The 13,642-nt window shown below is 49.9% G+C and overlaps 5 protein-coding genes across 5 annotated transcripts; 2 read left to right on the top strand and 3 right to left on the bottom strand.

Annotated features, from left to right (window-relative positions):
• Nucleotides 1–425: 425 nt before the first annotated feature.
• Nucleotides 426–2,158, bottom strand: LTR84_009332 (uncharacterized protein; the record flags this gene model as incomplete). The annotated part of the gene is made up of 2 exons (XM_064852872.1): nucleotides 426–779; nucleotides 857–2,158. 2 exons carry the CDS (start codon nucleotides 2,156–2,158, stop codon nucleotides 426–428), a joined length of 1,656 nt encoding a protein of 551 aa, XP_064701097.1.
• A 1,336-nt stretch (nucleotides 2,159–3,494) lies between these two features.
• On the top strand, nucleotides 3,495–5,256 carry LTR84_009333 (uncharacterized protein; the record flags this gene model as incomplete). Its single annotated transcript, XM_064852873.1, has 2 exons — nucleotides 3,495–3,611; nucleotides 3,727–5,256. The coding sequence occupies 2 exons, from the start codon at nucleotides 3,495–3,497 to the stop codon at nucleotides 5,254–5,256; spliced, it is 1,647 nt and encodes a 548-aa protein (XP_064701098.1).
• A 380-nt stretch (nucleotides 5,257–5,636) lies between these two features.
• Nucleotides 5,637–8,484, bottom strand: LTR84_009334 (uncharacterized protein; the record flags this gene model as incomplete). Its single annotated transcript, XM_064852874.1, has 5 exons — nucleotides 5,637–7,909; nucleotides 7,960–8,107; nucleotides 8,172–8,289; nucleotides 8,346–8,374; nucleotides 8,437–8,484. The coding sequence occupies 5 exons, from the start codon at nucleotides 8,482–8,484 to the stop codon at nucleotides 5,637–5,639; spliced, it is 2,616 nt and encodes an 871-aa protein (XP_064701099.1).
• A 1,420-nt stretch (nucleotides 8,485–9,904) lies between these two features.
• Nucleotides 9,905–11,594, top strand: LTR84_009335 (uncharacterized protein; the record flags this gene model as incomplete). Its single annotated transcript, XM_064852875.1, has 2 exons — nucleotides 9,905–10,196; nucleotides 10,246–11,594. 2 exons carry the CDS (start codon nucleotides 9,905–9,907, stop codon nucleotides 11,592–11,594), a joined length of 1,641 nt encoding a protein of 546 aa, XP_064701100.1.
• A 63-nt stretch (nucleotides 11,595–11,657) lies between these two features.
• Nucleotides 11,658–12,909, bottom strand: LTR84_009336 (uncharacterized protein; the record flags this gene model as incomplete). The annotated part of the gene is made up of 3 exons (XM_064852876.1): nucleotides 11,658–12,311; nucleotides 12,373–12,493; nucleotides 12,551–12,909. 3 exons carry the CDS (start codon nucleotides 12,907–12,909, stop codon nucleotides 11,658–11,660), a joined length of 1,134 nt encoding a protein of 377 aa, XP_064701101.1.
• Nucleotides 12,910–13,642: the final 733 nt, after the last annotated feature.

Here is a 13,642-nt window from a genome sequence, read left to right on the forward strand (position 1 = left end):
GAACTTAACTCGAATAAATTTAAAGCTTAATTGGTCCATCCTGGGCATTTGAGATGACTGTTATGTTCCCCCTTCAAGCTCTCAAAATCCTGCTGTGAACATTCCGATTATACATTTAGCCGAGATACCCACGCGTCTATCATCGTCCTAGCATACTGAGACAAGTATGAACATGGCCATATCCATTACTACTGTGAGTGCTCAATCTCCCATGATCCCATGCAAAGTCAGAGCCAGTGAGTTCCGTGACCTATCAGAGGAGCTGGTATATAGCACTTAAACCTTTCAAGTCGACCGCTACTCAGAGCTGTCCGGCTGTTGATAACATGGTGAGATACGCCCGAGGGTAATCCGAAGGGCAGCAAAGCAAATCATCCAGGCAACATGAATCCATCCCAGCCCCAGGTGAAAACTTGAATGCCGAATCACGGATCCCGCACACGCACTTTCCCCTGAAGTTCCGGAAACACCAGGAGGAAGTCGGTGCTGTACGTCCAGTTATTGAGGTCGGAGCCGTGCAATTTAAACTCCTCGGTGAGGTAAAGCGATCCGTTGGTCGGGTGCACCTCGACGGCTTGATTCAGAGGTTTCGGCCAATTGAGGGAGATGCCATGCGCGGAGCTGAGGAAGTCTCGCGGTCGTCGACAGACAGCGTCGCGCAGGTCCGGGAGGTGGAGCAGATCGACCACGACGCTGTGTGGGATGGTGCGTTGGACTAGTGTTGGTCGTTGGTAGGGTAAGAGACTGGCGTAGGTTTCTGCGGAGGGACATATCATCCACTATTTACGGTGCGAAAGTTGGTTAGTTTGTGGCTTGGACATGGTAAGGCTGGATGGGGTGTGAGGGCATATCTTACCCTCATTAATCGATAGACTAGAAGGATCCATATCAGCACGAAGGGACGTTCTAGGTCCTCAAAGGACGAGAATAACGAGCACGCCCAATGGCTGACGCTAATCCCTCCGAGAGACGTCAGGCGCCGTGGGGCAAAGAAGCAGTCGACCTGTGGTTGTTCATCTCCAATAATGGTATCGACCGAGGTGCCCTGTTCGATCAAAATGCGGGCAGCTGTTAAGAAGCTCGTGGTCTTCCGACATAGCGTCGAACCATCATCGAAAACCAATGGATAGATCGACCATTCCGGCTTACGGAAGAGTTCCAATTGCTGTTCTTCAAGCGTTAGGGGCCAATCCCCAATCCTGAGTGTTCCCAAAGGGGCCCATCTACCGCCCAGTGAATAAGATGGTGGTGGACAGGTGAAAAAGTCTGAGTTGTACTTTAAGGCAGGATGCCAGGATTGACTTTCATGGATGAGGTGCTTGGAATAGCCTCCGGATAGCGCATGGAAGGGGAAGAGATGTCTGTCAACATACTGATATCCGTAGCTAGAGACGTTTGGAGAGCCTTGCTGTGATGTACTTCTGCTATCAACGACATCACTCGCCTCAGAACTTTGAGACCGGCGCCTATGAACCAAAGACGCCTTCTGGGCGTGCTTTGAATGATCCGTGGTAGCGAGCACGTTACTCGAAGCCAGCGATTGCTCAGTCTTTAATGATGGGTCTAAGAAAGGCGAAGCTGTAACACTCAAACCACTGGATGCATAATTATCCGCTGTGCTGTAATCCGATTTCGGCGGGACTGAGGGAATTGAATTCGTGCTCGGCGTGGTAGATCCTATGATGGATGTTGGGATAACAGGCTTGTTTCTGTTTCCCTTAAAGCCTCCGCTGATTATACTCGTATCCAACTCTATTTCTGGCTGCTCTTGGATAATAGTTTCTAGCTCCTCAATTGAGGAAGCTTTTCGCATTGAAATGAAGAAAGAGGCGGCATCTTTTTCGTTGGCATTTCTTATCAAGTCCAAGACCTTGTGAAGAGATTGGCTATCTCTCTCAAACGCCACAAGCTTCTTCTTAAGGTCTCGACGGCCATCATGCCTTATGTCGTACAGACAGTGAACTTCCAGGCGAGCGCACGATGAACATGGCTGGTTACCATCGCACTTCTTTCGTTTTGCTTTGCAAGCTGTACACGCAGAGGTGACATTCCGACGCGGAGCTTGTCTGGGCACCACTACCTCTGTTCTTTGGGTATCGGAGGGAGCAGGGCGAGGCGCTAGAAGTGGTTTGTTGACCACATTAGCTGATATGTTCATTATATGTGAAATGATTGAGTCGGTGGCAGATAAGCATTGACGTTGCTCAATGGAGCATGAATAGTCGGATCCAGACTACGCCAGGAGCAATACTTGTGCCTATATTTGTAGTCAAATGTTGTCATTGAAAGCTCTGCAGGTTTGTCGATCACATGAAGCCAAAAAAATATCGTGACTGCCATTGTGGCGGGGTCTACCAGTCACAGACTAATGCCTGGTGATCTGGTTGTACAGATATGCAGCACACTTTGTGCTCTTTCACCAGAGCAATGTTCCTGCAGAGGTAGGGAGGCCCTCAGAGTTGGATACAGAGTCAAATGAAGACCTATGAGAGATCAGTATTCTGTACTGCACGTTGGGGAGTTGATATGACCTCCGTCGCGCCATCCAGATGTCGCGCTTGAGGGGCCGGAAAATACTTCCTGAAGGTGTGAAGATCATCCACAGCGTCATTGTCGATCATTTTCAAGCTCGGTCTGCAAATCAGACCCTTGCGGTTCGGGCATTAAGACCAAAGTTTTGCAAACCATTTCACGTACGAGTACCTGGTAACTAACCAGTTCAGCGACCGTACTCGTGCGGTCTTCGTTCCTGGGCACTAAGAGGCAGCATATGTGGATAAATTATGCACCAACTGCTCATTGGGCATGGATTGAAGTGCAAAGGAAGGTCCGAGCGAGCAAGTAAGTTGTATATCACATCTTGCAGCGGTGCTTTGCGCTGCATTCACGATGCCTAAGCAATCAGAGATCTGGAGAACTTGTCGCTCACCTCACCGAGATCGTATCATTGTACCTAGACAGACAGGCAGGCATGGGCAATGATCTGACACCGGAGTGAACGTTCATTCGTAACCGACTGGACCGACATATCTGTTGTGTACCCTAATTTGAACAGGCATAAGATGAGAGCAGCCGACTCTGCCATTCAAAGCCCGAGGAGTGTCCGGATAACATTTCCAATCTCGATCGTGTAAAGCCACTAATCCGAAAGAGGCTGGCACTACGTCATCGCCACTGCAAGGCTGTGCATTCCTATCCGGCCTCACTGGTTGTTACCGACGTACTTCCTGCTGCTGTGAATACTCCGGATACCTCTCCCATCACATCATCCCAAAACGAGTTCCCTATGGTGATCAACGTTCACGGTGTCTCGGCCCAAAATCGACCTGCGCACTGGTCGTATCTCAAGGGGTGCCAAAGCCTGCCACGATACGAGTAATCTGAGCAAAGTCTGATGACCCCGCCCCTATCTTCGTACGCAAAGCACGTGGAAAGGATCACCAGAGCGTACGACGGATGAGCCATTGATACAGGGAGCTATACTCACCTCTTCCATGCCGAACCCGACCATATGTTCGCCTGAGGTCAATTACAATGCTCCACATGGAGAGCCACAAACGACCACGGCGCGCCGGTCATCACAAGTCCAAAAACGGGTGCTTGACCTGCAAGTGAGGATTGGTCGGCGAACAAAATCCTTTGCATGTTTACTTACCTCTATCTTTGAGCAGGATTCGAAGAGTGAAATGTGACGAAACGATTCCACATTGTCGGAGGTGCACACAGACCGGCCGCAAGTGTGAAGGCCCTGTGATTAACGAGATCCATTTCATCAATAGTCACCAAGATAGTCCGTCGAGCTCGTCGAACACTCCATCAAGAAGGCTCGTATTCTCAGTCGGAACGCCACCACATGCCGAGGCTGAACGCCGTAATTTCCATTTCTTCACCAATTTCGCAGCACCGCTTTTCGCAGGTGCAGTGGACGATAGATTCTGGACAGAACTGGTTCCACAACTCGCACAGACCTACAATTTTGTCTGGGATTCTGTTGTCTGCTTGAGTTCATTAGTCGAACACGCCCAGCACACGCACACGCCTTCGTCGACTGCATCCGACTCACCCCCAAACCCTTTCGAAATCCCCAATCGACACCATCAGCAGGCACTGAGGCTCTACAACCGAGCCATATCGAGTCTGCGACAACTAGCAGCGCGCGGTCAGGTGAACAGCTCCATCATCACCCTGAGCTATATACTATTCTCGTCGGTCGAGTTCCAGCAATGGAACGTAAATACCGGTATTCAACTGCTGAAAAGATGTTGCGCCATATCGATCGAAAACCTCTTCATCGACAATCCCGCTAAAGACTCAACTTCAAGCCTGGCGGTCCATCAGGTGGTCACACCTTTCGTATTGCGGAAGGCCGTATTGACGGCCACATTGGGCTGCGCTCTTCCGCTGCAATGGCCCCCTGACGAGGGGACCAGCCAGAGCCTGAACAAGACACTATCTCGATCACCGGCGCTTGCAGAAGCCAGATCCCAATTCTACCTCTTGGTGAATGACTCGTACGAAGTAATACGACTCGCGGACTTCATGCCCCATATTGCCGACAGTCACCCACTAAAGAAGACATTTACATCTGACCGCGTATCGCTGATGGAAAGACTAATGCGGTGGAAAGCCTTAACAATCAATATTACCACTTCACCACACGATCCAGAAATCGACTGGATGCTATCCTACCTCTTGATGTACTGGGCCGTCTGTTACATCTACCTAGCCACCTGCACCAGCACGCGCCAAACTCCATTTGACGAGCACATGGAACGCTTCGCCACGATCGTCCAGCATGCACAGAACTATCTCAGACACACGTCCAACTTGACCCGGATCCGTCTCCTAGCCAGCGTTGGCCCGGGAGCGCTTCCACCATTATACTTCTGCGCGATGAAATGCCGCGAACCACGACTGAGGAGGGAAGCGCAGAGACTCATGCCTCTGGCTCCTGCTCAGGGAAACGAGTGGGCGTTGGTGGAACCGGAGCGCGTCGTCGCCAAGATCATCTCGCTCGAGGAGGGAGAAGGACAAGCTCGACCCGCCACGTCACCAGGCCCAGCATCAGTCACCGAGCGCTTGCCTGATCTGCCGCCGGAGGAACGACGCTTCGCATTCGTCAGTGTCGTGCCCCGACGAGCACCAGGCGGCAGACTGAGACAGGCCCTTGAATTGAATCGCTTTGAAGAATCGGCGGTCAGCGGCTCGCGACGCCTGATTAGTGACTACGTCTGGTTGGATGATGAATATACTTAATAAAGTAGATGTGTAAAAACAAAAAGACGTGAAGAATATTATTCTATTGGTGGTGATTTTGCATCTTCCACATTCGGTATCCGTGTCGTATCATACATGAAATTATCCCATAAGTACATTGGAAGAAGAAGAAAAAAGTAGGAAGATGAAGATGAAGATGAAGATGATGGAGAAACAAGAGGAAGAAATGCTGGCATGTTTTTGCGGCTGGTGGTGGAAGAAGAGGAAAAGAGCTGCTCGTTCCTCCTCAGATGGCAGTTCCCCTTTCGGAGTGCCGTCTCGCTGCACAGGGTATCGTCATCCAACAAGAGCGCGACGAAGATGTCTTAGCAATAATCTCATACGAAAAGGGGTTCTTGCCAATGGTCCGCGATGTTTGTTCATGCCGAGTTGTTCTTTTTCTTCTCCCTGGGACTTCCCGTCACAGTCGCGTCATCTTCATCGGCCGAATCGTTCAAAATCGTAATACTCTGTACCCGCTCGCCTCTCCCCAGCTGGACGGCGGCGAATGCGTCAACTTCTTCAATCTCATCTTCTTGCTCGTCGTCTTCACCGATGCGAGGTCGGCTACTCCCAAATTCATCCTCTTCCTCCTCTTCAATGATTTGACTTTTCCGTTTCCCACTATTTTGTCGTCTATGGCCGTTCATGAAGCCTTTTAAGCCGAGATTCAGATGCCCGTCCGAGCTTTCCCGGACTCTGCTATTGACTATCGCTGGACTGCCGAATGCAGCAGGGATGGTTGAGGCGGTGAAGAACGCGGGATTCAGCATGGGGCCCTTGAAGGGTGACTTTTTCCTTCGGGCGAACATGACACCAGATCCAAATTGACCAGCCTGGGGCGTTGTAGAGAGGCGAGAGCCGTCATCGTATGTTCCTGAGAGAGGTCGTGGTTGAGGTGTTCCATCCGCACGTTGAGTCCTCGCTGATCGAGCGTTGGAAGAAAACAGATTTGCAGTTGGTGTCGCGGGAAGAACTTTGATTGAAGAATGTGGAGAGTGCGCAGTGCTCCTCGTCCTGGGACTGTTTATGGTGTCTATGCTGTTAGAGCTTTGAGAAGACGCTTTACTATGTGACGCGTGTCGGGGAATGCTTCGGACTGAAGAGACCGAAGATGATGTAGATTTTCGACCACGGAGGCCTGTTGAGCTGCGCCGATATGATGAACGGGGGGTGACAGGTGAGGGTGAAAGCGAGTTACGCTGCCTGGAACGCGCAGTGTCAATTCGAGGACCTCCTCCCGGTGTGGTCATGGACGCTAAATGGTTCGAATTCGATGTTACCGGTGTAAGTGCCGAACCTATAGAAGACCGGTTTGTAATGTCACTGAGTCCTCTGGTATTGCTCCCTGGTCGGCGAAATGTTTGATTTACATGTAAAAGGCTTGAAGATCCATTCGGGGACTTTTCCAACTTGGCGCCACCAGGAGATCGGGCACGCTTCGTGGACTCGACGAACCAATGCTTGATTGCAGTGAGTTGGCTAAGGAATTGTCGATTACGAAGTTTCCCACCCCTCCTCTTGTTCACACCATTGAGCGAGCCTAAGAGATCAGGGTTGGTTGCCACTATCTGTAGTGTACTGCTGCGGCGGTTTCGTTCTTTGGGAGGTAGAGCGGGTCGTGATCCACTATTTGAGCGTAAAGAGTCTTTGTCAATAGGCTGTGGAGGAATTTCGGTGGTCGGGGATTGAACGACATCGCCTTCTGGAAGTTGTGGAAGATCGCTAACCAGTATCTGAGGAGTACTCCTTCTCTGTGTTCGGCCACGACTTCCGCTTCCGCTCCGTCGTGGTGGTACGAACCCCGGCGAACCCTCCTCGTCAACCTCCTCTAATGTGGGTGCTATCCTTTCGAGTCGGCTACTAGCACCACTCAGACGTCGGAGTAGCTTCATCTCGGCTTCCCTTTCTTTCCGCTTTCGTTCCTTTCGGGCATGTTTTCGTGTTTCTTTCTCCAACAATAATGTCCACCATCCTGCGAGAGCATCACAACACTGAGAGAGAACGTTTTCGATGACCTTGTCGATATCCACACCGGCGGATTTCATTCGCTCAAGGGTTTCTTTCTCTAGCTGTGTGGTGAAGGCTGCAGGTTGAGAAAGTTTCAAGACCGCCTGTTGTTGTGGGGCGTGTTCGGACAGAAAAGGGTCGGCCAGAATTTCGGAGAGGGTAGGGCGATAAAGCGGCCGCTTAGACAGGAGTTTCAAGATCAAAGTCTTTGCTGCTTCTGGGAAGGTGTCTGGACAGAGAGGCTCGTCCTTCAATATCTTCGCTTTGGTTGCCACATCATCATCTTCGTCGAACGGTAGTTCGCCCTTCAAAAGCGCATAGAGGATGATTCCGAGGCTCCAGACATCAACCTTTTCGCCGGCATACTTCTCACCTCGGAGCATTTCTGGTGCGCTGTAACATACCGTACCGCAGAATGTCTGCAGATAATTTGCCTTTCCCTCATATTCTCTGGTGAAGCCAAAGTCGCATAATTTGACGTTTTCGTTCTTGTCAAGTAAGACATTCTCTAGCTTGAGATCACGATGGACACAAGACTTTGAGTGAATATATGCGACCGCTCCAACAAGTTGTGTGAAAATCTTCTGTACTGTGTCGACAGGTAGGGCTCCATTCTTGCATAAATAATTGTACAACTCATCCCCTGAATGCTCTTAGTAGTGCTCTTCCATCCTGCCACACTGGAAGACATACCAGGACAATATTCCAAAACTAGCCAGACCAGAGACTCGGTTATTATAACTTCATATAAACGGGCAATATGGGGGTGGACGAATTGTCGGTGATGGTGAATTTCGCGCGCGAGGTTGGGATCGTCCTTGTTAGAAGCCTTGAGAACCACCTATTCTGGGTGAGCATACTGCGGATTCCATGGCCCAAAAGTCGCTGGGGGATGCGATGCCCACCTTTGCGCCATTTGTCAGATTATGCCTGGCAAGATAGACCTTGCCGAATGAGCCCTTTCCAATGAGTTTGCCTAGCGTGTAATTTCCCACCGCCTTGAGATCCTTGGAGGAAAATTGTCTTCGCGAGTATCAGTGATGGTCGCGTGCGACAATGGAAGGAAAGGAAAGGCTTACTCGAGGAGTTCGCTGTATGAATTGGCAAGCTGTTCAAGATGGTCAGCAGTCAGCCCAAAGCGCAGACGTAATTTATTTGATTGAGGTGTACTTTGGATTTATGTTGCTGGAGCTCTGCTTTACTCCTGGCAGGTTGCATGCCTCCCGGCGGTCCTTTCGGATATGTGTGTACTTGAACGGCAAATCAAGCGTTGCATCGAGGATAAAGATGACATGTGCGCCGGTATGACAGGTTCGAATGCGGCGGTCAGTTGGTGTTATGTTGCTCGAGGGGTGTCGTGTCAAAGTCCAAGTGGAAGTGGGAGTGGTGATGCGGCCTGACGAGGCTCAAAAGACACTAGCCAACCACTGAAGAGTGGGTGGCACTGCGAAGAGGAATTCGTAGTTACCAGAACGCGGAATGGTGAGGGTCAGAGACTCAGAACGCGTGCTTCAGGTTCAAACGGTTAGGGACATTTGTGGGTACCGAAGAGTTAATGCGCTGGGGAATCGGGATAGAGACTCCGGAGCACCACACTCAGCCTAGCAAGTTACGGTATCTGCCTCTGAACCCGCCTGCGGGCTAGGCTTTACAACGGCGTCCTGAACTACTTTTGACGTTTTAGGGTATCAAGGGTGTTGATTTAGTTAGTATGTATAGGGAGTACCTAGGTAGGAAGTAGGTAGGGAGCTGGGAGGGACGAGGGGGGCCGAGGCCCCCTGGGCACCCATGCGCAAGTCCGGCGGAGGTCAATCACCGAATGGCAGGCGCCTAAGTTGCATGTCGAGAAGCCCATCAATAGCACGCTTTCTGCATCATAATAATACTACGAAGTACACCGTACAGCCCTCGCACTCGGTAGATACCTAACATAGACACCTAGGTAGGTATCCAAGGTACCTAATCAACCCGGCATCCCACATCTTCTTGTTAAAACGTCCACGAACAGGTTCAAGGTACCCTAGCCGAATTAAATCTGGTCTCACCAATTTGTCTACTTGTGCTCTTTCCCCTATTCTTCGCAATAAAACCCACTTGACCTTCGTGTCTCTCAGTCCCCTTAATCGCTACACTTTCAATATGTTAAAGGTGAATACTACCAGAGAACCACTCGTCGGAAGTCACGAGTGGCTCTTGGACACTATGGCGACGAGAGAGTGTGTCTAAGGTGAGACCTTGAAGTTGTGCACTAAATACAGGGTTGAATATCTGGATCGCTTTCGTTCTCGGTTTCGGACCGTTGGCCTACAATCACCTTGATGAACTCAGATTCAGATATCTCAGACGCAGTGACTTCCAGACTTCTTTCTTCGATATACGGAAAGCAGAAATTTGGGACATTCACATTTTCACGCCATGAATTATACCTCTGCTGTGCACGCATCAGCAGCTGAGCTTATGGAAGTATACTGAGTATTCTCTTGATTATTTAAACCTTATGGATTTCTCACAAGAGGAAGCCCATTTCAAGTCAGGCCAATCGTTGATTACCTTTCTTCGAGTATTCATCACGGTACTCATAGGCTATCTATCATGGAGCCTCATCACCATGGAGCTGAATTATCAGCGGGCCAAACCAATGGGTATTCCCTTGGTTCGCCTCCCCATTGACCCTCTGAACATCCTGTGGTCCGTCTTCGAGAACCCAACATGGCGACTTCTTGACCTTTTCCCAGTCAACTGGGGATCATTTGCTCTGTACTCACGAAGGGGTTGGAACTTCAAAGATAAATCGGCGTCTCATGTACGCTATGGCCCAATCTGGGCAATCGTCACTCCACGTAATATCTGGATCTCCATTGCAGACCCGGACGCTATCAGCGAGATTTACAAGCGAAGGACGGACTTCATACGTCCTAGCGAACTATACAGTAAGCAATTTCTCCTACAACACAACCCCCTGGCTCAAAATTGTGTTAGCATTACTTGATATTTATGGCCCCTGTATTTCGACCGCGAGTTGGACCGATTGGCCACGACATCGAAAAGTTCTCGCTGCCCCTTTTAACGAGTCAGCCATGACCTTTGTCTGGACCGAGTCAGTCAAGCAGGCAACACAGATGTTGGGCACTTGGCAGGCCAAAGATGGGAGCATTATGGATTACTCTAAAGACACGAGGATGCTGTCTCTTAATGTTCTGGCTGCCACCGGCTTTAAGAGATCTTACAATTTTGCCAGTTCTGACGCTGTCGACAGTCAGACTGGGACGGCTTCATACAGAGATGCATTGCAGATTGTCCTCGATAATATTCTCACTGTCATGCTTGTGCCACCTCGTTTACTCTCGCTCCCCTTCGCTCCCAGGCCTTGGCAGAGAGTTGGCATTGCAGCAAACGACTTCAAAAGGTATATGATAGATATGTTACAGGAGGAGACTCGATCATTCGAGCAGGGGAATATTGAAAAAGGTGGCTTGATGACTGGATTTTTGCGTGCTTCTCGGGGGACTAGCAATGATTCTCAGTCCTCTGAGCCCAGTACAATTATTAGCAAACGCCTCAATCAGACTTTGTCCACGGAGGAAATCTATGGCAATATCTTCGTGATCAATTTTGCAGGTCATGATACGACAGCCAACACCCTAGCCTTTAGCATGCTACTCCTGTCTGCACACCCCCAGGTCCAAGCATGGCTTTCGGAAGAACTTATGAATATCACCAAACACCATGGAGATATCGAGTCATGGACATACTCTGAAGTCTTCTCCAAGTTGAAGCGCTGTAGAGCGGTGATGCTGGAGACACTCCGGTTATTCCCACCTATCATGGCGATTCCGAAAAGGACAAACTCGAACCCTCAGTCTATCCTTGTTGGTGACAGGATGATAACCATCCCACCAAACACCTTCGTTACGCCTGGACCGTTAGCAATCCAAACACTGCCGGACCACTGGGAAGAGCCTTTAGAGTGGCGGCCTCAACGATGGATCACCAGGCCATCAGTTTCCCATGTCAAGCCGTCCACATTGCCAGAACAGTCATGCGACGACGAAGAAATACTCACACCACGCCAAGGCACATATCTTCCCTGGTCGGACGGTCCTCAAAACTGTCCGGGCTTGAAATTCTCACAGGTCGAGTTCGTGGCTGTTCTCGCGACGCTGCTGCAGAAGCACAGGCTTTCGGTTGTACTTGAACCGGGGGAAACATTAGACCAAGGTCATACGCGTGCAATGGCCACCTCACAAGACTGCGATATGTTGTTGCTTTTGAGATTGAGGAATCCTGGAAATGTAAAGTTGCGCTGTACAGTTGGTCCGAGGGACTGAGATAACCCCAATCAATAACTGAGCTGTTCCAAAAAAGGCAGCTTCTCATGGTAAAACAGCGATCTATTCGGGGTATCGATATCTACTTTCATCTTCTATTCTCTCAGGCTCAAGAAGTCCCAACTGTACATCTTCCTGCTCAAGTCGAGATATGCGTTGCTTGCGACTGGCAAGCCATCCTTTTCTTTGGACCCAGGTCCATACCCGTGGTCTGAGTTTCCTCACCGCGAAAACGGTCAGGCCAACAAGAAGAGCCAGTGCTAGCACAACTGTAACGATTACAGCCCAGGGATTGTATCCTTTGAGACAACACCCATACATCGACAAATACCACCGCACCAATTTCTTCATCAGCGGATCCCTTGGCTTATGGTCTGGCATCACCCCTTTTCGGACAAGGTTTTTGAACTGAGGACCATTAGGTCCGTCATTGTACTTCTTGAGGCCGAAGTAGCGTACTGTTTGCTGTCGCGGATCGGAGTCTGGGTATTGCTTGTCGCCCCATTGACCATCGAAGTACAGCCAGTCGGTTGGTGAAGTGGACGGGTCTGCAGCTTCAAAAGTTTTACTGTCAGGGTCGTATCTGTAATAATATGCCGGCTTCACGGGGTCCCAGATCTGGCCTGTTGCTGCAAGGTCAATGAGTGCTTCATCATGAATGTGATTCCCCGGGAATGGATAGTTCGCATGCGACCCCTTGGCACTGTATACTATCGGCTATTGGCATTGATCAGTATTGGTACTGCGAGATGGGCATAATAGTCACAAGCTGACATACTCTGTCGCCGTCCTTGAAGAAGCATGTTTCGTCCTCCCATGCACAACCCTGCCCATAGGCGTGCTGACTGTACCATATACCAGTTGGTTTAGTATTCTTGAAGCGGATCATGTTATGTTCCCTAAGAGTCATGCGCACTCAGTCGAATCCTTCAATACCAAGAAGAAGGGTAGCTTACCAGTCGCCGACATGGTTGCCATAGTGGTCACCAGGCTTAGCCTCGGGCAAGAGCTTCTCCAATGGTGGTACAACTTGCAGGATATCTCCACCCTCGTTGAAGGAATAGAAGTAAAAGTAGAAGACATCCACATCCACATCCACATCACTGTGGTCGACCATCACCACAGCGCACGCGGTAGAGTTTCGTAACGCACCTGTAGTGTCGGGGATCTCTCCTAGGATCCAGGTGGGGCTGGTTGTTGTGACGACATCGTTTGAGGTCAAGAAGACTCCTGCTCCGTATGTATTCAATGACGAGAGATTATGTAAATCCAAAGCTGAACGGTCCTCAATTGGGTTGAATCCATTCCAAGGCATCGTATGTCGGAGGTGCTCCGAGATGTCGCTCGGCATAAAAGCATCATCTGGGTGTAACCAGATGATTGGGGCTGTTTGGAATGCTCAATAAGTCCCCATTTCAATTTCAAAGGCTGGGAAATCTCACACACCATGGTCTACCACATATTGTGGAACAATGAAACTGGCAAATACCGACGGAAGGCTGCTGTGGTACAGAAGGCTAAGGGCCCAACTTCCGTCTATGCCCAGCCTTTTGCGCATGATGGTGACCAACCGTCACCAGTAGTTTACCGCAAATTGGTTGGAGAAAGGGGTCCTATCGGATCAGGCTATGGCTATTTCATCAGAACATCTGTTTATACACTGGGCAGGACTAGGGACGGATTGATATTGCTGAGGGAAAAGCAAGCCAGCCTTGCAACATGAGACATGTCAGCATCCGAGCCCGCCGTTCCATTCCGCTTTCGGTCGGCGTGAAGGTTCTTATGATTGACCGTTGTCGGCTTCTGCCCATCTCCGGAGTTCTCATCCGCAACTCTTTTCTACTGAAAGCACTACCTTGATCTCATCATGGATAGTTTTTTTGGTTGGAGTATCGTATAATTGCTCGAGACAGATCAAACTCGTTTGAGTCTCGGTCACTCGTGCCCACTGCTAATCACCATAATGTTGTGCTTTCTGACGACAAGTCCACCAAAACCACACGCTTTTGTAAGTTTACCTTTACAAAGTATGTTTAGTTTTTTATGTT

This window comes from Exophiala bonariae (genome assembly GCF_035927105.1).
Source record: "Exophiala bonariae strain CCFEE 5792 chromosome Unknown scaffold_37, whole genome shotgun sequence".
Taxonomy (NCBI): domain Eukaryota; kingdom Fungi; phylum Ascomycota; class Eurotiomycetes; order Chaetothyriales; family Herpotrichiellaceae; genus Exophiala; species Exophiala bonariae.